Source organism: Aphelocoma coerulescens, chromosome 28 (assembly GCF_041296385.1).
Source record: "Aphelocoma coerulescens isolate FSJ_1873_10779 chromosome 28, UR_Acoe_1.0, whole genome shotgun sequence".
Lineage (NCBI taxonomy): Eukaryota > Metazoa > Chordata > Aves > Passeriformes > Corvidae > Aphelocoma > Aphelocoma coerulescens.
The window spans coordinates 3,551,615-3,575,704 of record NC_091041.1 but is presented as its reverse complement, the minus strand read 5'-3'; the positions used below and the strand labels follow the sequence as shown (position 1 = coordinate 3,575,704).

General features: G+C 48.3%; 2 protein-coding genes across 2 annotated transcripts in view; both read left to right on the top strand.

Annotated features, from left to right (window-relative positions):
* Positions 1-336: 336 nt before the first annotated feature.
* Positions 337-4,676, top strand: USE1 (unconventional SNARE in the ER 1). The gene is made up of 8 exons (XM_068997235.1): positions 337-482; positions 642-691; positions 1,238-1,316; positions 1,818-1,970; positions 2,190-2,208; positions 2,915-2,945; positions 3,183-3,345; positions 3,557-4,676. Exons 1-8 carry the CDS (start codon positions 345-347, stop codon positions 3,737-3,739), a joined length of 816 nt encoding a protein of 271 aa, XP_068853336.1. The 5' UTR covers positions 337-344; the 3' UTR covers positions 3,740-4,676.
* A 7,358-nt stretch (positions 4,677-12,034) lies between these two features.
* Positions 12,035-24,090, top strand: part of INSR (insulin receptor) — a 48,646-nt gene continuing 36,590 nt past the window's right edge. The window contains exons 1-2 of the mRNA XM_068997304.1: positions 12,035-12,351; positions 20,052-20,603. Of these exons, the coding sequence (XP_068853405.1) occupies positions 12,267-12,351; positions 20,052-20,603 (637 nt within the window). The 5' untranslated portion in view covers positions 12,035-12,266. The remainder of the gene's footprint in view (positions 12,352-20,051; positions 20,604-24,090) is intronic.

The following is a 24,090-nucleotide window of genomic DNA, read 5'->3' as shown; positions in this document are numbered from 1 at the left end:
TATCGGAGCAAAGCCGGAGCTCCCGTGCTGGGTGTGCTGTGCGGAGCCGCCTCACCTCTGTGCGGGGACACACCTGAGGGCGAGGTGCGAGTCCCCATCAGCGCCTTGAAGCCGCGGCCGTGCCTCGGCCCCTCACGGCGCTGCGCCACGTTGGAGTGAGGGAAGAGCTCAGCTCGGCCACATCAGCCGCCACAGCCCTGCCCCAGCGGCCCCGAGCCGCAGCAACCTCTGTGCCCGTGTGCGGGCGTTGGCTTTGGGGTGCTTTCGGGGTGTTTATTTTAAATAAACCGGGGCTGTCACGGCCCGCCCGGCGCTTCTCGCCCCTCCCCGCGCCCCGCCCCAAGATGGCGCGCAGCGCTGAGGCGAGTTCCGGTGCCGCCATGGCCGCGACGCGGCTGGAGCTGAACCTGATGCGGCTCCTGAGCCGGTGCGAGGCGCTGGCGGCGGAGCGGCGGGACCCTGAGGAGTGGCGGCTGGAGAAGGTGAGGCCGCCGCGCCCCTCCCGCCGCTCTGCCCGCAGCACCGCGTCCGGCCCCTCAGTAACCAAGACGGGGAGCGCTGTGGTGTTAAACCCACGGCCTTTGCCAGACAGGGTATTTCTCCTTAATGCTGTCGCTTAAAGTGTTGTTTTTTGCCCTCAGTATGTGGCTGCTCTGGAGGACATGCTCCGGGAGCTGAAGAAGCAGTCCAGGTGAGCGCTCTGAGCCCCTGGGTGCCCGATGTGGGTTTGTGCTTCAGGTTGTGCCAGGGGAGGTTTAGGTTGAATACCAGGAAAAATTCGTTCACTGAAAGAGTGGTTAAGCATTGAAACGGGCTGCCCGGGAAGTGGGGGAGTCACCGTCCCTGCAAGTGTTCAGAAAGAGAGCAGATGTGGCACTTTGCAATATGGTTTAGTGGAAATGGAGGGATTCAGTGGAAGATTGGACTTGATGATCTTGGAGGTCCTTTCCAACGTTAGTGACACTGTGATTCGGTAATATCTTACATGTAAGTCAGCCATAGTCCACAAACACCGTAGCAGTGTGTATGCTTCCCTGTGGAAATACCTGTGCCCCGAGCCCTCCCTGCCTTGGAAAAGGTGATTTTCAGGTGGTTGCAAGTGTATTTCCAACCTGAGGCTATTTCTGCTTTTTCAAAGAACCATGTGGGGTTTTTAAAAAATTTTATTTGGAAAGTAGAACAGTAGAAAATGCTGGTAACTTTTGGCTTTCATCTTGCTACCTTTCGATTCCAATAGCAAGCCAGCCCCCGAACTGCTCAATGAATACTCTCGCAAAGTGGACTTCCTAAAGGGACTCCTAGAAGCTGAAAAATTGGTAAGATCTACTAGTTCAGCTTGAAAAGACTTCAGTATTCTCTGTTTATATTCACCTATTGCCTGGTTCCTATGTTTACTTTTATCTTGCATCTCAAAATAACAGTTGTTAAAATCTTATTAGCCAGTCTTCGTAAAAACTTGAATAAATATGTTGGATTCATATTTTGTTAAAAGGAGGTATTGTATGAAACTTCTTTTCAAAACCAAAGTACACTTTTGCCTACATCTTTCTCGCTCCTTTGCTATGGGAGGCAAAGGCAGGTACTGTCCCTCAGGCCTGACACTGCTCTTGGATGGTCCCAGGTGCACCTGGAGAGCTGTGAAATGCCAATAAGATGGGTTTTAGTCAGTGGGGTGCAGTCAGTGCTGCTGTTCAGGCTGATTCACTGTTGGGAAGCAGCTGTGGGATTGCACCCCCATCCTTGTGGGTCACACTCCAGGTGACTCTCACTGCAGAATGTGATATCCATGACTGTTCATTGCTTCTTCCCATTCCCAGTCTTCATCGATGGAAAAGGCTCTGGCAAACCAGTTCTTGGCCCCTGGGCGCACCCCTACGACAGCCAAGGAGAGAACCCCAGCCACCAAAACCGTCCATCTGCAGACCAAGGCGCGGTGCACGGGCCAGATGAGGAGTGAGCTGCTTGGCACAGTACGTTCGGTGCTGCTTCTGCTTTGCTGCTGCTTTACAGATTGTCCTGGTTGTGTTCAGCTGCCCTGGGTGGCTGCGTTTGAGAAGTGTCCCAGGCTGGGTAGGGAGTCACGTCTTTATCTCTAAATCCTGGGCACTGGCACTGTGCCAGGCCTGCAGGGCTGTCCTTTATCACTGACCCTTTGTAATCTGCTGTTTTGGTTCTCTTTCTCCTCCCAGGACCCCCTGGCTACTGATGGTAAGTTTGATCTGTTGTTTCTTCTGACTGTAGTCAACCTGAGTCTTACAGGGAGGGGAAGAGGGAGGTCAGGTGTTCAAGATTTCCCAAAGTGTGCTTTTAATTTAGTGGTTCACTTCTTTTCAAGACAGCAGATTTTAAAAACAAACTAAACCAAAAGCCCTGACAGATGAAAGCACAAGTGTCGTTATCAATGGTGGGAGGGACTTGCAGGAACCTCTTTTTGTAGCATTCATGCAAAACCAGACATTCTAATTACAGAATTAGCAGGGACAATTTATTGTTGCTCCTTCTGCTCTGAGCAGATCATGTGATTCTGGGTGCTTTGAGTAGGTGTTGTTCAGTTCCTCTGGAATACACGGCCATGTTATTCACGTAGGGAGCTGGGAGGAATTAATTTGAGGTTTCCATGGCTACCGGTAGAGCAGCTGGAGCTGGGCCAATCTAACGTGTCCTGAAAGAACACCGAGACACATGGGCTGAAACCCTGCCCTCAGGGATATGATTCAGCTGGGGTTTTTCCTCTCTTTTGATGCTGGATGTCCTCTTTTCCCTGCAGAAAGCAGGTAGGCCTTTGACACCCATATTCCTTGGGATAGAGGCTAAGTACGATTTGGATATCCAAAAATCCCTTACAGGAGACTTGTTTTTTCAGCCTATGATTGCTTAGGAATTTATAACACGCTAAACACTTTTTTTTTTTCAGATTCTGAGGAATTGAGCATAAGGAAACGAAAGTAAGTCAAAATTTCTCATTCCAGTGCTCAGTGTTTTGGGAACTGTTTTCCCAATGACCTTTAAATCCCAGACATGCTTTAAATTGGATGAAGTGTCTGCTGCTAGAAACCAAAATATAATGGCTTCACTGACTTAATGTACCTTGTTGTCTTGTAGAGATGTAAAACCTGGGGAAAACTTGTGAGATTGACCCACAAGGAAGTGCAAATCCCTTTTTTTCCCTTGTGCTCTTGCAGAGGCCTCGCATCAGATGAGAAGCAGTCAGCAGTGGAGCTGGATGCTGTGCTGCAGCACCACCAGGACATGCAGGAGAAGCTGGCTGAGGAAATGCTCAGCTTGGCTCGAAGCCTCAAAAACAACACTCTGGCTGCTCAGAACGTGATCAAACAGGACAACCAGGTAGCGCTTGTTGAGCTGTGACCCCTTGGTTTTGCAACCCACAAGGTTCAAGTGCTGATGTGTGAAATCCTGTAGCTCGATTCCATGTGGGATTGGACTGGGGAGACTCGGGGGGAAATACCTCTCTGCAGTTGAATCTTTTCTCTGTTAGAGGAAGCTGCCAGAAGTGGCAGCTCTGAGCCTGACACTGTTTGCTCTCTTTGCTCCACAGACACTGTCACACTCCCTCAGGATGGCAGACCAGAGTTTCGAGAAGCTCAAGGATGAGTCTGACCGCCTGGAACAGCACGCCAAGAAATCCGTTGACTGGCTGCTTTGGATAATGTTAATTGTAGTTTGTTTTATATTCATCAGCATGATTCTCTTCATCAGGATTTTCCCCAAACTGAAATGATTCTGTTTCATTTTATTCAAAGCTGCCTGCAGTGCAGAGGGAAAGCTCAGCTGGTGTGAGAACTGTCACGGTCAGTGTCCTTAAAGAGGCTGTCCGAGGTCTACCTTGCATCTCCTCCTTGTGCAGGCAGGGTTTCCTGAGGAAGGCTTTCCACACTTGGATACTTGTTTACTTGGTGACTATTGTTGCCTCTTGAGGGGAGAGCTGAGGTAACAATGAGAATTTACACTGAGCTGCTAAGAAGTTCTTTAGTGGATAAATACAGTCATTTTTAATGTGGTTGTGACAAATGTTATGACTCCTAAAAGGCATTTAGTCAATAGAAATTTAAATAACAGTTCAAGTCTTAACACTCTTTCCTGTCTTCACAGCTTTTCTGTACTGACCTAGCTGCTTGCTGCCAACAGGATGTTTAATTAATATTTAATTTCAGTTCTGTACATACACAGCTGCAGGTGTAGGAAGAGAATTCTGCTGTTCAGAATTCTTGCCTGGCTCAGATTCAGAGTACCAACAGGTAAAACTCTTCTCAGGCTCACCTTTTTCCCAGATGGGTATTTGGGGCTTTGGACTTTACAATCTTCTCCAGTTTAGACTTATTACAGAACTGGAGTTGCTTTTTGTGCAGGGTTTGTTTTCCTTTTTTATGTGCAAATGTTCTCACTTCTCATTGTTGTGTTGATGCCGTTGCATGAAGGAAACACCGTGACCCTGCCCCTTAGAACTGTACACACAGTGCTGCAGGTGGCACAGACCTCACCTGTGCAAACATGTTTGCACTGTAAGATGAGGGCAAAGGAAGGTGGTGTCTTCAAGATGGAAATAATTATTTAAAAAATATTCAGCCTTTCTTTTTGAGCAAATTATTCATGTTAAGTGTTGTCTTAAGAGTTCACTAAAACAAAACAGAAAAAATAAACTAATACTTTTAAAACAGTGTGCTGCTGCTAGAAAAACCTGGAGACTTCAGTAAAGCAGGTTTTGTGTGACAGCCTGAGAGTCTTTGTAGGTGCTTGTGATAAGCTGAAAGCAAACCCTTGTGTTTTCAGCATCCCTGCTGGTGTTTGTGGAGTTGTACTCTGGAAAGTGATGGTGTTCAGGGGTGAGGGACAGCAGGTGACCCTGGCTGTGCTTTGGTTTGGAACCAAACCATGGGCTGTGCCAGGCCTGGCTGCTGACCCCAGCACCCACGGGCCTGAGGAAGGTGGGGGAAGAGCTGTTTGTCACAACTGGGTTCTTTAGGAAAATCCAGCTTTGCTTTGAACACATCTCAAAGCACCAGGCTCTGTGTCAGAGCTGTGCTCTCTTCTGTACAAACCCATCTCTGGTGATGAAGACAGTTAACATTTTTTATGCAAAGAATTGTGGTTCATTTAACAGGATGTCTGCAATTTAGTATGCCACTCACTTACGGATTAGCAAAAGAATAATTATATTATGAGGTACAGCTTTTAATTCCAGCTACTCAGATATCTGTGATATGCTCCTTCTGCTCAAACTTGGTACTTACCTTGAACTTTTTAGAAATTTATAGTTGTAGCAATCCATTTATGGACATTTCTACTTTTCCCAGTTGTTTTTCTTCATCTGTATGTAACATTTGACATTTCACTGTGCTTCATTAGTCAATGCTGTGTCACCAAATTATTTTTCAATTCTAATTGTTTACTAGTTTCCCTGGAGGCATTTCAGTGCTGAGCTCTTTGCTTAGAGGCTGAATGTGGTGCTGGAATGGTTTTTGTGTGTGAGATTTTGGGATGCAGCAGTAATGCTTCGTTGTCCATAACATTTTCCTCTTTATTACTTGAAATAAATTATTTTTTCCTAGCTTGCAAAAGATTTGGTGCATCGTTACAGACAAGTTTGAAGCTGAATTTTGCTATCAGCAAAATGGGTTGCCTATAACTTTTTGGCACTTAGAAATTAGGAAATTTTCAATTGGAAAGACATGAAAGGGAACTGCTAGTGATAGCTTGCCTCCAAGAAAACATCTACCCCTCCAAGTCACAGCAGTTGATTTACAAAGAAGCCTGCATGGAGTGAGTTCAGAAACCACTTAACTTTTGACCATTGACATTTGGTGGGTGTTTGTTACTTGGAATGAAGGGCCAGGATTGAACCCTGTAACACCTTTTGTTATCACCAGTGGCCGTTGAGCACTGAGCCTCTGCTTCCCGGCGGTTCTCTCCCAGGTGGAAGAATGTTCCATCCTCCCCCCCGACCCAACGGATCCCCTGCCTCAGCACACAAAGGCTCTGTTGTTGTCTTTGCTTTTCTCGAGATCATTTAGCAATTGGAGTCATTCAACACCACTTTGAAGGTGGGAGCTGGTGCTATTTAGAATAAACAATGACTCAGGGCTTTGTGACATTTCCCAGATGAATGACAGTTTTTATTTTTGACTAACCTCTGGGGGGTGGTGGGTGCTCTGCTGCTCCAGCCCTCAGCTCCACTTCGTGGCACAGGGCTCCGATGTGCAGCTCTCTACAGAATAACATCATGTATAGAAATCGCCTTCTATGAGAGTTGCTTAACTTTCCCAAAAGCTTGGGAAATCCAGATGGGGAGATGTTTATCAGGCACAGGGCTGGGCCTTGCTTGGCTTCTTGGCAGACTACCTACTTTGAGACAGCAAAGAAAATTAAACCAAAAATCTTCTGGAGGCTTGGGTCATGTCAGGCCAGTGGATGCACCGATTCAGAGTCTGGTAGCAGCAGTGACTAGGTCAGTCTAAGCTTTTCTGGCAAACACCGTTGGTGGCAGAGACTCCATGTGTTAAAATGCTCAGTGTTTAAGCAGTGTCCTCATCACAGCCAGATGGAATGTGCTGGAAGGATTGTTTACCGGCTTTTGGTGAGGGTGCAGAGTGGCAGGAGCAGAACACTGGGTACGATGGCTCCTGTGGCTGGGCAGTCCCAGGTTTTGGGCACGTGTTCCCTTGGGTTTTCTTTGCAGTTTGTGCATCAGACTTGAGAGGCTGTGAACAGCTTCCCCAAACTGGCAGCACTTCTGCCAAAAGGGAATATCCTGTAAAGAGTGAAAAGGAGGGAGTGGGCAGAGCAGGCTTCTGCTCCTGGCTGTTCCCTGTGTGACACCAAGCATCACCTCCCTTCTCGCTGTCTGCTGTAAACTTGCCATGAAACCTCAGAATCGGGTCTTATGATTTGTAGTTGCAACCTAGACTCTCGTGAAAGAAATTCTTCCCTGGGAGGGTGGGCAGGCCCTGGCACAGGGTGCCCAGAGCAGCTGTGGCTGCCCCTGGATCCCTGGCAGTGTCCAAGGCCAGGTTGGACGGGACTTGGAGCAGCCTGGGACAGTGGGAGGTGTCCCTGCCCATGGCAGGGGTGGCACTGGATGGGCTTTTAAGATCCTTCCAACCCAAACCATTCTGTGAGTCTATGAATAATAAAAACTGTAATGACAGTGCTGTAGCAGCTCAGAGCAGGTACTCAAATGTCTGCAGCAGAATTCCTGATGTAATTCCAAAGTCCCAGCACCTGGCATGGGGCTGGCTGGGAGCTCCTGTCCTGACCTGCCTCACTGCTGGGAATCCGTGTGCACTCGCCGTGTGTCCCACTGAACGAGAGTGACATTAAACCCCCAGGGCGCTAAATCAATACCACCTGTCACATGGTGCCACCGTGACATTTCTGGCACGAGCGCTCCCTCTAATAGGGGCTGGAAGTGGGAAGCAGCAGCAGTTAGTGAATAATGGATCAGATACGCCTGATCTGTAACATTTACAGAGGGAGGGCGTGTCTCCCAGCGACAGAACAAACCGGTTATCAAACGGGAACTGGGAGTTCTGGCTCGTCCAAAACGCAAACCCTGAGCAGCGCAGAGCACAGAGCCGGGGTTTGTGAACCCCTGGTGCTTCCCAGAGCACCAGTGCTCCCTCCAAATTAGCCTCTGGATCAACAAAAACAGGCATTAGTGTCAGGAAATAACCACAGAAGGAGGGGCTGGGGGTGAGCTGTGGATCAGAACCGGTGTAGCTGGTGGCTGGGCTGGAAGCCGGCATGGCCAAGCTGGGGGCAGTGACGCGGCTGCGGCCGCTGCCCTGCACGTGGTGGCTGATGGAGAGCAGCGTGCCTGGCTGCAGCTTGTGCAAAACACACCTGGGGCTGGCTGAGGCGAGCAGCAGAAGCTGTCGAGAAGGATGGAGGGTGAGGAGGCTCAGGGGGCTGAAGGCCACATCTGTCTGGCTGTCACATCTGGGCCCTGCTCACCAGACTCAGGTTGGGAACGCTGACAGTACTTTGGTTCTTTCAAGTTGAAAACTTTGGTGCTGGATTAGAACAAAAGTATTCTGACAAGGAACTGAAAGTAACTCGAATATTGCATCTGCCTCTGTGACATCCAAAGCTCAAACTGCACAAAACCAGAAACTGGACAAAGAAAGCTAAAGTGACATTTAGGCATTAAGTGACACAGGCAGTGCTGCAGTTGGCCAGGGAGAGCTGGAATTTGCATCCTTCATTTCCAGGGTCTTTGACCTGCATGTAATGGAGAGATGCCCTCTGCCATTTTCACCCTGGCCAAAATTTGTATTTGCTCATGTAACAATAGAATTCTCCAGAAGGATCCGACAGTGTTTCCTGTTTCAACAGTAAAAAGCTGAGACTTCTGTCCTTAGCACATAAAGTGACCGGATCTCCATCCTCTGAGCCTTCTCACTGAGAAAAGTCACTTATCGGATTTGGTGTGGACGGAAGGAAGGGTAAGAAAGGAACTCTGTCAATCCATGACGTGAAATATTTTATATTAAGAGATTTGGCAAATGGTTCTGTGTGACTCTAAACAGGATGAGATAATTTTCCAAGGTCAGCTCTCCTGTACTCTCAGCTTTAGGTTTAGTCACTGAGAAGTCAATCCCGTAAACCTCCGCAGCAACATCCTGCCAGTGATGCAGAGACTTGGCTGTTGTTGGCTTCAACAGCAGCTCTGCTGCATCTTCAAAGGGCAGGAGGCTGCATAACGTGCAGATTGCCTGGTGAGAAATGTGTGAGCAGGAAAGAGTGCCTGGCAAATCAATGAGAACAGAGCAACGTGAGCCATGGGGTAACTCTTCACCCAGGCAGTTGCAACCTGTTTTTAAGAGAAGGCCACGCTGAACTGGTGCAGCAGAAAGTGGGAATTCTGACCTCAGCTCAGCCTCCAGGCTGCTGTGTGGCTTTGGCTCATGAGCTGGTTTTCAAGCAGTTTAGTTCTTAAAACAGAATTGGTACCAATGAACTTTCTTGGTGAGTCAACTACTCCAAAGCTCCTTTTGGGCACTAAGTTTGTGTTCCTTGACTACTCCCAGGCTGGTTAATTAGTGAGGAACTTTAATTTCTATGGCTAATGACACACAGCCTAAAACCCACACATGTGTTCCAGTGAATAGAGAGAAAGATATATTTAGTTTTCAAGGTGTGAAGCTTTCAGCAAGCTCCATGTGTTGGTGGTTGGGAGCTGAGCCGGGTTCTCTCTCTGTGTGCACTTGTGTCAGTACAAGGATGTCACTGCTGCAACATTCAAGCTGCTGTACAAAGTCATTGTCCCTACCTGTTTGTGCAAACGTGGTTCCTGATCCAGGGATGGACTTCCAAGGACTTCAGTTCTGAGCAGTGTTGATCTGGAGGAGGGATCTGTTGGGAAGCTGGCACACTTAGGTTGGTTTGATGTGGAGGCATCTGTAGGACAGAGCGGTAGGACTTGGGAAAAGGCCCTGGAGTGACAGGACAAGGGGGAATGGCTTCCCATTGCCAGAGGGCTGGGTTAGATGGAATATTGGGAAGGAATTGTTCCCTGGGAGGGTGGGCAGGCCCTGGCACAGCGTGCCCAGAGAAGCTGTGGCTGCCCCATCCCTAGAAGTGCCCAAGGCCAGGTTGGCTGGGGCTTGGAGCAGCCTGGGATAGTGGGGGACATCCCTGCCCATGGCAGAGGTGGGATGGGATGGTCTCTAAGGCCACTTCCAACCCAAACCATTCTATGATTTAAGTAAGGAATGGATCAAACCAAAATAAGTAAGTTTTTTTAGGGTCAAATAGATGAATACACTCTATTGCAAGTCTCTCTGTACTTGTTTTATTAGGAGGATTCAGATCTGAACCCCCATGGTTTGTGATTGTCACAGTTCATAGCAGACACTTATCCCTGCTTATTTCCAAGTTATTTTAACTAAACCATGAAACATCTGTAGAGGAGAGAAAGAAATGTGACTATTGCCAATATTTAATAGATCAAACTGGTGATTTTTGTAGCCTCTTGAATCAGGAATTAAAGAAGAGCCTGCATTGCAGCTATTGGAAAAAAAAAACAGAGTAAGCAGGTGTTGGCTTAGTTTCTTAGCGCCCACATTGCTCCTGTTGGTTTATCTGATTGCAAACCAAGTGCACTGTAGCATGATGAATATGTAGCAGTGAATGTATGGGAAAGATGCTGGAAAGGTTGCACCCCGATGTTCTTAATCAGTAATTAGAAACTAAAAATAGCATTTTAAGGAAAGATAATAAATCTGTAGCCTTTAATCCTCATGTGCCAATGTGTAAGCTGATATCATTATTACATGAAAGGCAATGAGAACATAAGTGAGTAAGCAAGAGCAGGTTGCTGTTACAGTATAAATTCCACATAGCCCAAGCTGTCCAGGTGATGTTTGGCTCTGTCTGTTTTATGCAAAGTCTACAGTCATAAAGCAGGTTAATTTGCAAGCAGAGAATGCATACTTTTGTTGTTTATTTCCATTCCTTAACTGCCCTTACTTCCTGAAGTATTCTGGAATGAGTGGGGTTCTGAGTCTCTCTGCACTTGTCAGCTTGAGGGAAGCAGCATGGATTTGGGAAAAAAGGACAGAAAGGAGGGAAATGTCTTCCCATGGTGGTGGTTCTGGCACACCAGTGGGCTGAATCAACAGCTCCTGTGCTGTGCAGACACATCTGCTGTGCTGATGACAGAGAAAGCATCCCCACTTAAGCAGAGCCTTTCATCTCATCATTTAAATAGTCTGCAAATGCCAAGATGTAGTTATTGTTGCATAGGTACCATCCCAGCTAATCCTGCTTACGCTGGTCGAATCAGGCCACCAGCCTTACCCTGTCCAACAGGGAAACCTCAAACAACGTCAGGGAGTGAATCACACCAACAGAGCCATGATTTCACTGACCAGTCCTCCCCTCATTCGCACTGTCGTGTCCCTGGGACAACTGTAGTGATTCTTTACCTGGAAAAGCAACACAAAGTGTTTTATATAGGGTTTTATATAGTGTCCAGACAAAGGGACTGAGGCACAGTGACCTGCTGGTCACCACTGGCCTGCCCAGGGGCCCTTAATGTCATGCAGAAGTGAGAGCTCTGTTGTAAGCTAAAGATGGTGGGGTAAAAAATTTAAAGAATGTCTATTTGCCAAGCATTTTTGAATTAAAAAAGGCTTTATTCCAGCAGTTTATAACTCATTTGTCTCGCAGAAATGGCTGAAAGCAAGAGCCAGATAAAATTACTGGAAGTTGCCAGGAAACGTACTGTCATGGCTTAGTGTGAGTGCAGCACAGAGATGATTAAAAAAGGCACCAAATGGTGAATCCCACTGGAAAAAGAACCAGAAATCTGCAATGGCTGTTTGGGTTCCATGATACTGAAAGCAGTGGCAGTGATAGACAGTATCCTCATCATCCTCATCCCAAGCTCTGTCCAGCTCCAGGGCAATTCATGCTTTCCGAGAGGAGGAGGAGGGACACGGGCACAGCCAGGGCAGCAGCCCCGCTCTCAGCCTAGGCTGTCAGCACCGGGGACAGTGGGACAGAATCACAGAATGGTTTGGGTTGGAAGGGACCCTTGGGGACCATCTCGTTCCACCCCTGCCATGAGCAGGGACACCTTCCACTATCCCAGGCTGCTCCAAGCCCCGGCCAACCTGGCCTTGGGCACTTCCAGGGATAGGACAGCCACAGCTGCTCTGGGCACCCTGTGCCAGGGCCTCCCCATCCTCCCAGTAAAAATATTTTCCCTAATCTCTAACCTAACCCAACTCCCTTTCCATTTGAACCCACGGTGAGGTGAGGCTGCTGAACTCCTGCGTTTTACTCGCTGAACGCTACCGAGGCCACAGCGGCTCCTTGGGCAGCGCCAGCAGGGCTCACAGGCGGCCTGGATGGGTGGGTGGACGGACGGACGGATAGAAGGATGGATGGACGAACGGATGGCTGGACGCATGGATGGATGATGGGTGGATGGATGCTTCCGCTGCTCCTCCCCCGGCCCGTCCCGTCCCGTGCCCGCGCTCCGCGCCGCCTCTTGCGGCCGCCCCGCTCGGCTCCCAGCTGACGGGGGCAGCCCCTTGTTTACTGGCCGGGGCGCCGCCGCCAGCCCGGCCTGCGCTGGAAGGGGCCGCCGGGCCGGGGCCGACACCGCGGGCAGGGAGGGGCCCGGCGCTATAAAGGGGCTCCGCGGGGGCTCCACCGGCGATGCTCGGCCGGGCCCGGCCCCCGCGCCCGCCCCGTGGGCTCTGATTCGCGCCGGGCGGCGGCGGCCGCGGCAGAGGCGCGGGATGGGACCGAGAGCGGCGGCGGCGGCGGCGGCGCTGGCCGTGGCCATGGTGCTGGGAGCCTGGTGCGGCCGCGGCCGGGGCGAGAGTGAGTCGGGGCCCGGCCGGGAGGGTTGGGGGCGGCGGCGGCGGCGCGGGCCCGGCCCCGCCGTGCCCTTTGTACCTGCGCGGGGCCCGCGGGCAGCGCGGCCGCGGCCCGGAGCGCTCCCGGGTCACCTTCACCCCCGGCCCGGGGCCGGCGGGGAGGGCCCGGCGGCGGCCGAGATTGCAGCGGGGACGGCCGCGGGGAGGGCAGCGGCTGCCCCGGCGCGCTCAGCGGCGCGTCCCGGCCCGCGGGGCCCCGCGCGGGCGAGCGCTGGGCCGGGGGTCAGCGGGGGCCGCGCCCGGGGCAGCCGCGGGGAAGGGCACGGGCTCCTCTCCCGTCCCCCTCCCCGGACCCCTCCCCGATCCCTTCCCGCGGCCCGATTCCACCCCGGGTCCCCTGCCCAGTCCCCTCCCCGCGCCCTCCCAGGGTCTCTTCCTCGGTCCCTCTCTCGGATCCCTCTCCGGCCCCTTCCCTGGGTCCCCTCCCCCGATCCACTCGCCGGTCCTTCCCCGATTCTTTCCCGTGTCCCTTTCCCGGGTCCCTTCCTGGTTGCCCTCCCCGGTCCCTTCCCCAGTTCCTTCTCGGGTCCCTTCTCTGATTCCTCCCCGGGTCCCCTCCCCGGTGCCCTCCCCAGCCCTCTGCCCCTGCCGCTCCTCGGCTGCCTCAGAACCGGCTCCGGTTTCAGGAGGGTTTAGTGTGGCCAGACACGGAGGTTTTGTCTTTAACCACTTTTAGGTAGTGTGCCAAATCCACAGGTATTAAGATGGGAGAGCTCCCGGGGGAGGCTCTGTGTGTACACAGGGGCTTGTAAAATACAAGACAGGGGTATAAAGATGTTGTGTTGGAGGTCACAAGCTTGTTAAACCCACGGCTGGCTTGAGGTTAAGCCTTACGAGCTGTTTTGATGGGTTACGTTAAATAAACTTGCTCAGGAAATCCTTTTAATGAGAGGTTCTTTAATTTTGGGCGATTCTTACAAATTTTTTTGACAAAAGGAAAATATTTATTTAAAGACAGCTAACTGGATCTGTGGATCGTGTCTCCTATAGACAATCTGCCTGTTGGCTTTCCCATCTGAAAAAGCGAGAGCAAGAGAATCAGTTCAAGTGTAGACAATACAGAGGTGGACATTATCGGGATATGTATGGGATTGGGGAATAAAGCAGGAGGTTCCTGTAAGACAGCCTCTTTTTCCAGCAATAGGATAAGTCACATCTTTCAGTTTCTTCCCTCATACATATTTTTTATGTTTGAAACTTTACAAGGGGCCGGTGACACTGTGTTACCTTGGGAGGGTCAGTCCCAGCTGCTGTGGGCAAACCTGCCTGCCTCCAACAGAGATGGAAAAGGCAGTTGACATATAGCACTAATAATAAATAAATATGTGTGCCACTGGAGTCCAGCAGTTCCTAATTTGAAAACACTATTATTACTGCTACAGCGAAGCCTGTGATTTGGTTATTTATTTAAATCATATTTGCTTTTTGGGGTTCAAGCATGTTTATGTCCTAAACTCCCTAAGCTTTGCTGTGTTACAGTGTGGTAGGAAAATGTACTCTTGAGTTCATGGATGGAGGAACAAGACAGCAAAGCAAAGCCTGGGCTGGAACGATTCCATATAATTTTTACAGTGCAAATACTTTATGAAGTATTTTACAGACAATTCAGACCATCAAGTCCCTAATTTGAAAGGTTTTCAGCTGCTGGGGTGTTTGATTCTATTTTCTGGGTGCTTGACTCTGTTTTCTGGGAATGGTGAGGTCATGGAGCACCACGGTGGGGATGGAAAACAACGCGGGGCCGGCACCGGCCTGGCTTGGAGGGGGGGAAATGCACGTACGAGAGTTGCATAAGCAAACAAATTGTTCCCTGAGCAACGGGTCTGATGGAGGCAGCTTTCTTGGAGATCTGTGCCCTGTGTTCCCACAGACAGGCCCCGAGGTAACGCTGCTCTCCAGTGACAATATTCCCCCCATCCGTGGTTTTCCTTGTGCCCCATAAATTTCTCTTCCCCTTGGTGCCTTTAGGCAGCATTGGGGAAGAGTTGAGGGCAAGCAGCAGGTAGATGCAGGTGGTTCAGGAGACAAATGGGTGGATGGCAAAGTTCACATTTTCATCCATATTATGAGTTTTTCCTCCTCAATCCATCCCATTTTCCTAAATATTTTAGGAGTACTTCATGTGAGAGCACTCTTCCTCTCTTACATGTGGCTAAAGGTAGTTGGTGAGTTCAGAAATCACTGACAGGAGTACAAGCAAGGGTTAAGGAAAGAAGGCCTGACCTGTGTGTAAAATGAAGATCCATATATCTTGTTTTGGGAAGGAAGACAGGTTTGTGTATTTTTTTTTAATCATGTGTAAACATAATGCAACTTCTTGAAATAAGTCTCGCACATGACTCATGCCTGTCAGTTCATTAGCTCTGGTATTTGGGGTGGGATTTACCTCACCTAGTTTTAGGCTTCTGCTAATGGAGCAGCTTACTTTGGGCTCCTTTTCTGGTTAATAGAAAACTGATCAAAGCAGTCACTGGAGTTTAAAGGATGTTTCCTCCTCTTTGGAACTCTTCCTCTAAATTTGGGAGCTGCACATGTGCTCCATTGCCTGCTGCTGATGTGGGAGTTGGGAATCTGGCTGAGAGATCTCTACCTAAATTGTCATGTGGGACAAATTTCACTGTGTATTGCTGTAGTAACACACTTACAAAATAGGTTGCTTCTTAGTTAGTATTATATCTGGCTGATACAGATTATTTTGTGCTCGTAAACTCATTAAGAATCTGTTCCCTTGTCCCACCTCAAGCCTGTGTTAATTTTTGATGTTCAGAGACTCGATCTAGAATGAAATTTTGTTCCCAGGAGAATAAAGTAGAAAAAGTGAGTGCAGAAGGGCAGGGCTGTACCAAACCCAGGCCCCAGTGTGTCCTGTCCCTTTTTTGGGGAGAGGCAGCACAGTGGCTGTCTGTGAGCTGTGTAAAACCCCAGAGCTTTCTGGAGGTCAGTTTTGGGGTGACTGCCTTGTGGAATATGAATGATGTTGATATGGGCAAGGTGTAGAACCTGTTCCTGCTGCCTTTGGAGCAGGGAGGATCTCCAGGTGTGTCAGCACCAACACCGACCCTGGCCACTACCCTGAGTGATCCCAGAGCTCCTGGGATGCTGTCGCTCCAGTGCTGGTTATCTCTGCGTGGAAACAGGGCAGGATGAGTCGTGTTTGCTGTTCAGGGTTTGAATCAAAGGAGGGGAGCATAAAGACAGCCCAAACCAGGCTTTAAAGGCCAGACTGTGAGGGGTTTGCCCTCGGTTCAGCGGCACCGAGTTGAGCAGTGAGAGGTAACAGGCGCCCGAGATGTTCCCTGAGGGGCTGGGGCTTTATAGGGGCTCACTTAGGAGTCCATATCCAGTTTGCTCAGATTGAGGTAACTGAGGTGCAGAACTGAAGCTTAAAAATCCGTATGTCACAGTTGATGGTTTTAATGTTTATTAAACGATTGCTGCAGTAGGCTAGGAGCTGTCCCACAGTCCTTCCCACTAATCTGTCTCCAGGATGTTTTCCTGTCTTAGCAGTTACCCCAAGAAACACCCAAAAGTCCTTTTCCCAGTTTCCTAAAGCCACTTCTAAAAATCAGCCTTGTGCAGAATTGCAACGCTTTTGACCCAACCCAAGCGAGTGTAATTTTTCTGCAATAGTTTGTTTATTCAGTAGGCAGCAAACACTACAAGAAAAGCAGAATTAACTAATAGTTACCTCAAATGGTTTGTGATCCTTCTGTGCCAGATTACGCTGGTCTTGATTGTTAAAGGCCGGAGCTCTGCAGCAGTGAATCATTCAGGTTTGGTATCCACATGATTTACTATAAACAAGGTTTAAGTTCCAGCTATTCCCCTGGTTAGACTCTATCTTGAAAACTTAACCTCTGACATCAGACCTGGTTTTTTCATTCAGGACTTGAAGGTTGTTACCAAACCAGTTTGTCCAAGAGGTTTTGGCATCTTGGGATTTGTTTGTTTGTTTGTTTTTTAAAAAGCATGGCTTCAGCTTGGTTTTCTGGGGGGGCTGATGGAACATGTCTAAAATGAATTAGTAGTTTTTTGAGTGAGTAGCTTGGTAGCAGGGATGGAGCAGTGCTTCCTCTGGCAGCTCAGAGCTGTGCTGCTGTTTCTGCTGAAATTTAGGAATTTATGTGTAGGGGAGGTTTTGCCAGTAGTTTGCACAGGGGCAGGTTTGGGTCTACTACTGGAGAATCAATTTGTGAGTTTTTTATTTCCCTGAAAGCTGATTTATGTGTTTTTTGAAACCTGGTTGTCTGTGTTATAATTGATGGCTCAACTTTGCTGTCCTTCTTCTGGGATCAAACCTGCCTTGCCTTCCTACTGAATGGTTGATTAATTCCCCTGTCCCTGCAGAAGAAATACTATCAAGAGAAGCTGTGGAAAAACACTTATTACTTTGCTTAAAACTGCTTCTTGTTGTCTTGGTAACAATAAATTTATGGGGTGACTTAAGCTGCTACTGCATGAACAGGAGATATAAACTGCTGAAAATTCAAAGGCATGAAAAGATGGAGAAACCTTCAACTAAAAAGCGTATTTCATTTCAGATGTTCTTAATTCCTTATTATTCTCTTTGATCCTTGAGGTGTTAAAAAAAGGGAGCTTAGATACCTTTTATCACTTAAAAACTAAATTGAAGGAGAACCTGAAAAATAATTAAGTGTGATTTTTCTCTAAATGTGGGAAAAAGTAGCTGATGGACCATGGGTGTTGTACTTCCAGCTCTGGTAGATTTATATTTTTAACTCTTCAAAAGCTTCACTCATCTCTTTTTAGATTCAGCTTTGGCTAACCTTTGTTCCTTAACACATCTTTTCAAAATATTTGGAGTTGTTAGCCTTTGGTCACCTTTTCTGCAGCCTCCAGTGGGGAATCTGTGTCAGGATGGGGAGAGCTGGAAGCGAGGGAGGTTTGTACCCTGCAGGGGTGTTTAGATGGTTGCATTTTTTGTGGAGGTTGGAAGATCTTTGAGCAGCTTTCGGGCCGTTTGGACCAGGAGCAGCATGGCTCGTGTCAGTGGTGATCTCCAGAAGTCTGAAAGCTTCAGGAGCAGAGTGATTTAACTGGTTTTGAGTGTTTAAGGAAAGGGGTGAGAGCTGTGAACTCCAGGGCTGCAGAGACCAGGAGTGCCAGGAGTGCTTCCCAGTGCCAGAGGGCAGGGCTGGATGGGATCTTGGGCAGGAATTGTTCCCTGGGAGGGTGGGCAGGCCCTGGCACAGGGTGCCCAGAGCAGCTGGGGCTGCCCCTGGATCCCTGGCAGTGTCCAAGGCCAGGCTGGACATTGGGGCTGGGAGCAGCCTGGGACAGTGGGAGGTGTCCCTCCCCATGGCAGGGGTGGCACTGGATGGGCTTTGAGGTCCCCCCAGCCCACATCATTCTGGGATTCAGATCATCCTCTCTGAATCCCTGCTGGCTGTGGATCTGTTCCTCAGACACTGGTGTGATGCAGCAGCTGCCCACCCAGGTAGCTCCTCCAGACCAAGCTCCTTAGCTCTGTTCCTGCACAAAAGGAAGATTTCCACAGCCTGAAATGCAGCCACAGCACTCAGAGAGCTTCGTCCTGACCGTACCTAACTGCAGATCTTTTCACCTGTGCTCGAGGTGCTCTGTCCATGGAGCTGGGCAGGGATAGTGTGGTTGAAGGGCTTGTGTCCTGCCCCGGCTGACTCACCTCATTCTACCCAAAATGGTGAAAGACAGAGGCAATTGTGCTCAGGGTATTCATGCATCTCGTGGCCTTCAGCCACAGCAATAGCCTGGAGCTCTGACTCTCAGAAGTAATTCCTGGTCTGTATTTTTTGACCTTTCCTTTCACTTAAGGTCAGCTGTCCATTCCAACAGGCAGTACTTTGTCCTGTGGTACAGCAGCTGGTGGTGGGTACCACCCCAGCATTGCCACTGTGCCCCACGATAATGAGAACCAAGAATAAATAAGAACCAAGATGCTGGATTTTGAATTTATCAGGTAATTTTAGGTGCCCTGGTGACTTGGATGTTGAATTCAGTCTTTCAGTTTCTTACGTGTCCTTCTGTTACTTCTCCTTTCATGGAGGAGCCACTGTCCTGACTTGCCACGCACTTGCATCCTTGGAAATACCAATGTTATTTATTGCAAATAAATATTCAGAGTGTTTAAGCTGAATCTGTTGCTTTCCCAGTTCCTTTAGCCCAGGTTGGGATGTGCAGCAATACAGTTTGGGGCAGAGAGGTTGCTGCTGGCTGGTCATCAGGTTCCTTTTCCCACTTTTTCCAAGTACATCCTTAATCCTTGAGGCACTGTGTGCGTTGGCTTTTTTCTTCCAGAAGGCAATTTATGAAACAACTTGGATATAGTGCCAAAAAATCCCATTGGGCAATAGCATTGCTTCAAATCCCATGTTAGTATTGCCAATTTTTTTTTTCTTGCAGTCAGTGGAGCAAATTTTTGAATAATCATTAAGATATTTGCATAGAATTTGGTTTTAACCCCTACAGCAGTGGTCTGTGTTAAACCTTGAGGAGTCAGACAATTCTAGCTGTGAAATATTTGTGTCCACATCAGTTTTTTGAGGCTGGGTGATCCCTTGTAGCTGTGATGTGGTGGTTTTTTAGTTGGTGAACTTTACATACAGTGACAAAAAGAGGAAAGAGTGTTTTTTGTTCTTAAGTGGGGAGGGAAGAGACTGGCCCAGCTGCAGACAAAAGGGAAAATCCTTTGAGTGGATGCAGTCTTCAAAAAGGAAAAATTCATAAAGAATCCACCTGGATTTGAACATTAAGGTCTGGCTGATGTTTCTATGAAGTTGCTTTCAAAAGGGTTGTCACAGGGAGTTTTGTTGTGCTGTACAGGTGTGGGACTCCAAATTTTCTTCTTGATTTCTTACCTGTGCTTAGAGTTAAACAAATATTCCCCTATTCAAACTTTTTCCTTTTGCTGGTGCCTGGATTCCTATTATTTGCTTTACCTTCTAATTTATGCTTCATGTATTTGTTCACTTTGCCAGTTCTTTGGTTACTGGTTCTGTGAAATAAACTGCCCCGATAGTCAAGACAGGGAGATTTGCACGCTTGAGAAAATAATAACAAAAAAAGCCCCAACACCTCATCTGAAAAGAATGCTCAGGGCAAAAATTACTAATGTGGTAAATTACTCCTGTCAGCAGAGTCTGGGCAGGAGCGTGGGCTGTGCTCTTGTGCATTTCCAGGTTTTGCTGCTTTCTTCCCAAGCACTACCATCTCTGGCCATTACTCTTTTCCTATCTTCCCCTCCCTGCAACCATTCTAAATGACTCCCTCTAATCCCCTGGCATTAATTGCATGATCTGAGATGAAGTAGGTGTGTTGCTGGCAGCTACCTAAAGAAAACAGCCCAGACATCTCTTCCCTTTGTGAGCGCCAAGTGATGTTCCAGGACTGGTGTTACCACTGCAGTCGTGATAGAGGCAACAGGCAGGGACTCAAGATGGCAGAAAAAATGATGAAATACTCATGTTTTGTAACCATATACCAGGGAACGTTCCCCACAGTGTATTTCTTAACACTTGAAGCCTGCTTTGCTGAGAGGGCCACGTGTCCCGAGCGGAGCTCGGTGCGGTTGGACAAAACTGAACGTTTAGAAAACTACAACAATTAACCTTTTGTTAAATAAATAAATTGTCCTTTGCCTCCCAGTTTGCAGAAGCATGGACATCCGCAACAACCTGACCCGGCTGAACATGCTGGAGAACTGCACTGTGATCGAGGGCCACTTGCAGATCTTGCTGATGTTCAAAACCAAGCCCGAAGATTTCCGCGAACTCAGCTTCCCCAAGCTGACCATGATCACAGACTACCTGCTGCTGTTCCGTGTGTACGGCCTGGAGAGCTTGAAGGGCCTCTTCCCCAACCTCACTGTGATCCGAGGGACTCGCCTGTTCTTCAACTACGCCCTGGTGATCTTTGAGATGGTTCACCTGAAGGAGATCGGCCTCTACAACCTGATGAACATCACCCGGGGCGCCGTGCGCATCGAGAAGAACAACGAGCTCTGCTACCTGTCCACCATCGACTGGTCCAGGATTTTGGATTCTGTAGAAGACAATTACATCGTGGCCAACAAGGATGACAAAGAAGAGTGTGGAGATGTGTGCCCGGGCACTGTGAAAGGGAAGAGCAACTGTCCCCCGACGGTGATAAACGGGATTTTCATCGAGCGCTGCTGGACGCATGATCGCTGCCAGAGAGGTGAGTGCACAGTTAGGGGTCTCAGCTGGGGCTTTGCTGTCAAGGTCTGACCTGTCAGGACCTGTGAGGCCCTGGCTCAGGTTGCCCAGAGCAGCTGTGGCTGCCCCATCCCTGGAAGTGTCCGAGGCTGGGCTGGACGGGGCTGGGAGCACCCTGGGACAGTGGAAGAGGTCTCTGCCCATGGCAGGGGTAGCACTGGATGGGCTTTAGATCCCTTCCAACCCAAACCATTCTGGGATTCTTGGAGGGCTGGTAGGTGCCTATTGATTGCTACCTGTAAGCACAGATTCCTAAATCAGGGCTCAAAATTGACATTAGGAGGTGAAGAGAAAACCTTTGGGATGGGGCTGTGTGGGCAGTTCTTTCACCTGTGTTTATAGGTATCCAGAATTCTGTGTTTGGTTCCTCTGGAGAGTCAGGAACTGCCCAGAGCTCACAATTTTAATGGACTTTGAGTGTCTTGTATAATAGTTGGTACTCTGAGTATCTTTGTTAGGGTTTGGGTAGGGAATGAAAGTCCAGACTGACTGGAAGGGTGCAGCAGGTGGAAGCACAACAGTGGGGAAAAGTCTCTGTGGAATAAACCCCATTCTGGGAAGGTGCAATTCCATTTTTACCAAAACCTTCCTGCCATAAAAAGGTGTAAGATCTGTGGATGAGTGAGCAGTGTTTGCTCAGAGAAGAAGCTGGAAGCTGAGTCAGACCTGAAGGGGAAAGGGAGAAGGAGGAGAAAGGACCTGGGTGGGGTTAGGGGGTGAAATAACAGGGCTTTGAGCCCGGGGCTTTGGTTCAGGGGAGAAGCTGTGTTCAAAAAATCTCACTGCTGTTACCACGTCAGTCCTCAAATGTATTAAAGTTGCTTTTAATTTTATACAGATTTGTTTTTTCCAAACTTGGAACTGACCTTAAGCTTAGCTTTAATTATATATTTGCTTTGATTTATGTTAAATCTGACTTGACGGGGGGAGCAAAGTGAATTGAGGTGAGAGTGACACATTTAGGGTTGTCTGCCTTTCTGGAGGTCGTGCATCCAAATGAACCAGTGTGTCCTGAGACGAAATTAGGAAACTTGTGGGCTGGAGAGAATTTCTTGCCAAGCTTTAAAGGGCAGCTCTGAGTGCTAAGTGCCAAATTTGAGGAGGAATTCCTACCAGTATGCACAAACTAATGCAATTAATGTGGTTTCCCCTCTGCTACTCCTCACCCCAAAATTGTCCAGCTTCCTTTTAAAGAAAGTGCTTATTTTTTGTGGCCAGAATAACAGTGTATGAGCAAGAAGATGCAAGTGTGTACGTGTGTTCCTTTTTTAAAATGAAAAATAAGATTGTAAAGCATTTTATTTATAAACTTTCAGGTATGCAGTTACATCAGCACTGAAACCTGGTTTCTCATGTGTTTCACGTGCTGTGTTTTCTGCTATTTCATAAGGTTAAAGCTCTGCTTGGCACTTTTTTAGTGCCTAGACCATAATGCCCCTCATTCCTGTGAATTTTCTGGGGCTGTGCTGCAGCAGACTGGAATGGATGGTTTTCTCCTTTAAACAACTGCCTGTTTCCATGAAACCTGGAGAAATCTAATATTGTAATGATAATATTTTACCATTGGGACAGAAATCTCAGCTCCTGAGCCTCTGGTGCAGGAGTTTGTTGGAGGACACCTGTCCAGTACCTGCCTCAGCTCAGTCACCACGCCCGTTTGACCCAGAAATTGAGATTTTAATCAGAAAATGGTTTCAAAAGTTACCATACACACATGCTCCCATCTGGTTTTCCATGTCCCTCGCAGGAGGAACAGTGGGGAAGCAGTGCTCCTGCATATTTGGGCAGTGACTGGAATGCACTTCCCAAACCACTTAACAAGCCGAGCTTATCTTTGTTTTGAACGTTCGGATTTGGACTTTAAATTTTTGGTAGCCACTGATTTGCACAAGCTGGGATCTGTGTGATCCCGTGCCTTGTGACACCTGCCCCTGTGCTTCTGCAGTTGTTTTGACAGCCTGAGAGGTCTTTTGGACCTTTCTGTCTGTTTGTGAGTAGCCTTTAGACTCCGAGCACACGCCGATGGTGGAGATTAAGTGGCATTTATTTAGCGAACCTGCCGGTGCAATCGCTGCGTCCTCTGTTCTCGTGCCAGCCCTAATGTATCTTTAGCATGTGTAATTGTTTTGTCAAGATTATTAAAAGCTTGTGTGAATTGTATTTTGGCTTTCCTTAGCCTGAAGAGCCTCGCAGCAGCTCCCAGTACCCGGGGTATTAATGTCATGAAATCTTTCCCTCTGCGTTTCTGCAGCTTATCTGGGAATCTTCAGCAGCTAATGCAGTGTTGAAGTCTCCTGGCTCTCTGGTTTTAAGTGTTTTCTCTTCTATTTTTTCTCTTTATCTTCTAACCAGAATGAAATGTAGCAATTTCGGTATCATTTTCACGGGGAAGTTTGGGTTTTTGTGGAATTTTTAACCCAGGTTTTTTGCACCCCTGGTTTGTTTCGTGAAACTCGGTGTAGAATCTTCTGGTTCCTTTTTCTTTTTTTTATTTTTATTTTTTGCATCTCTGGATGGGAAGTTGTTGCTGTCTAAACTGCTGCCCTGGGACTGGGAAAAACCCTTAAAGGATATGTAAATATTGATTGTTTTGATTTTACAAGAGTGAGTGTCAATTGACAGAGACAAGTCCCAAGCTGACTGGCTTTTCCAGCCTGCTAAGCTTGGAGTCTTGCTGGAAAATATTAGGAGATGGGCAAGAAATTTGGGAGAGCACATGTGGGAAGGATGGAAGATATCACAGAAAATGAACTCCCTGACAGGAGGGTGCAGCCAGGTGGAGATTGGCTTCTTCTCCCAGGGAAAAAGGGACAGGATGAGAGGAAATAGCCTCAAGTTGCCCCAGGGGAGGTTTAGATGGGAGACTGGGGAAAATTTCTTCGTAGAAAAGGTTGTAAAGTGTTGGAAGCATTGGAGTCACCATCCCTCAAAAGCAGTGAGGCTGTGGCACTTGGGGACAGGGGTTAGGGATGAACACGGTGGTGCTGATGGTTGGACTTGATCTTAAAGGTCTTTTCCAGCCTTAAGGATTCTGTGATTTTCTGAAAGGTCTTATGTGTGTGGGAAGTGGCAAAGTTGGGGCTGGAGTGGAGTCCTGGTGTCCCCCATCTCTTCCACACCATTCCCTGCCCTTCCCCTGCCAGCTCCCTGTGGTTGCTTCACATTATCCCTGTTTTATTTAATTGTTCCTTTATTTAATCAGTGCAAATATCCCAGTTGACTCCAAAACTAACTTTTCAGTTATAGCATGGAATTATCTCCAAGGCACACATCCAAGCCTCTGAATCATCCCTGGAGCTACAATTCCAGCCCAGAATTTTTTTTTTTTTTCAGTTGGTGATAACGTGTTCAGGACAACAAAGTAAAGGATCTTCTTACAGACGTTGGAGCAAAGGTTGGGGATGAAACCAGTGGGGAGGAACTGCAATCATTTGTGGGCTGCTGCACCC

Coding starts and splice junctions, on each gene's coding strand:
- USE1 (XM_068997235.1), top strand. CDS start 345: ATGGCGCGCAGCGCTGAGGCGAGTTCCGGTGCCGCCATGGCCGCGACG. Junction 1,317..1,817: donor TCCTAGAAGCTGAAAAATTG/GTAAGATCTACT, acceptor TCCCATTCCCAG/TCTTCATCGATGGAAAAGGC. Junction 3,346..3,556: donor TGATCAAACAGGACAACCAG/GTAGCGCTTGTT, acceptor TTTGCTCCACAG/ACACTGTCACACTCCCTCAG.